This window comes from Populus euphratica, unplaced genomic scaffold (assembly GCF_000495115.2).
Source record: "Populus euphratica unplaced genomic scaffold, PopEup_1.0 scaffold341.1, whole genome shotgun sequence".
In the NCBI taxonomy this organism is placed as follows: Eukaryota; Viridiplantae; Streptophyta; class Magnoliopsida; order Malpighiales; family Salicaceae; genus Populus; species Populus euphratica.
This window is the reverse complement of record NW_011500093.1, coordinates 89,844-90,942: the sequence shown is the minus strand read 5'-3', so window position 1 is coordinate 90,942 and position 1,099 is coordinate 89,844. Positions and strand designations below refer to the sequence as shown.

General features: G+C 38.6%; 1 protein-coding gene across 1 annotated transcript in view; it reads left to right on the top strand.

Annotated features, from left to right (window-relative positions):
- Positions 1–235: 235 nt before the first annotated feature.
- LOC105109170 (gibberellin 20 oxidase 1-like) overlaps positions 236–1,099 on the top strand; it is a 1,993-nt gene continuing 1,129 nt past the window's right edge. The window contains exons 1-2 of the mRNA XM_011003780.1: positions 236–968; positions 1,059–1,094. Of these exons, the coding sequence (XP_011002082.1) occupies positions 391–968; positions 1,059–1,094 (614 nt within the window). The 5' untranslated portion in view covers positions 236–390. The remainder of the gene's footprint in view (positions 969–1,058; positions 1,095–1,099) is intronic.

Below are 1,099 nucleotides of genomic sequence, written 5' to 3'. Positions count from 1 at the left end.
CCGGGAGATAAAAAGAAGTTACAAGGGCATCGGTTTTTACATGCATCAGGGGTCGTGTGTATGTGCTTGTGTGTGTCTCTGTTAACGAGGGTAAAATATTAAGACTAAGTAGGGTAGAGGAGACTTACTCTCTAGAGAGGAATGACGCAACTGTGAAAACAATAAGATGCCAATATTGTTCACTGACCTTTACAAACGACTGGCCTTGGCTTTTCCCTCCTCTGCCTTCTAACTTCCTATTAAACTCTACTTACCTCCTCTATCCTCTCTCAATGATCCACGATCTCGTCTCAATTTCTCTCATCAACTAAACATAAGTCCTTCTAGTTCCTATAATATATATTTTCCTGAAGTAAGTGGAAATTGAAATACACACACACACACACATATATGTGTGTGTGTGTGTGTGTGTGTTTATCATTATATGCCGTTGATTGTTTCGCTACAAACATGATAATGCCTCCTACTCTTCCACCTTCTCGACAGCCATTAGTATTTGATGCTTCAATTCTTCAACACCAAGCCAATATACCCTCTCAGTTCATTTGGCCTGACCACGAAAAACCATGCCTTCAATCCCCAAAACTTGCAATCCCCCCTATTGATTTTGGAAGCTTCCTCACTGGAGATCCTTTGGCAGTCTCAAAAGCTACTCAGCTAGTAAATGAGGCATGCAAGAAGCATGGATTCTTTCTCGTTGTTAACCATGGAGTTCATTCAAAGCTTATAGCTAAAGCTCATGAGTATATGAACATGTTTTTTGGAATACAACTCTCAGAGAAGCAAAGAGCTCAAAGAAAGATAGGAGAGCAATATGGGTATGCTAGTAGCTTCACTGGAAGATTCTCCTCCAAACTTCCATGGAAAGAAACACTTTCTTTCCGATATTGTGCTGACAATGATCAGTCTTCTGAAATCGTCCAAGAATACTTCTTGAATGTAATGGGAGAAAATTTCAAACAATTCGGGTAAGAAACCATAATATTACACAATGTTTTCTCTTATAATATTAGCCAGTGAAGACATAATACAATAATTTGTGATTTTGTTATGAATAGGAAGGTTTACCAAGAATATTGTGAAGCCATGAACACTCTTT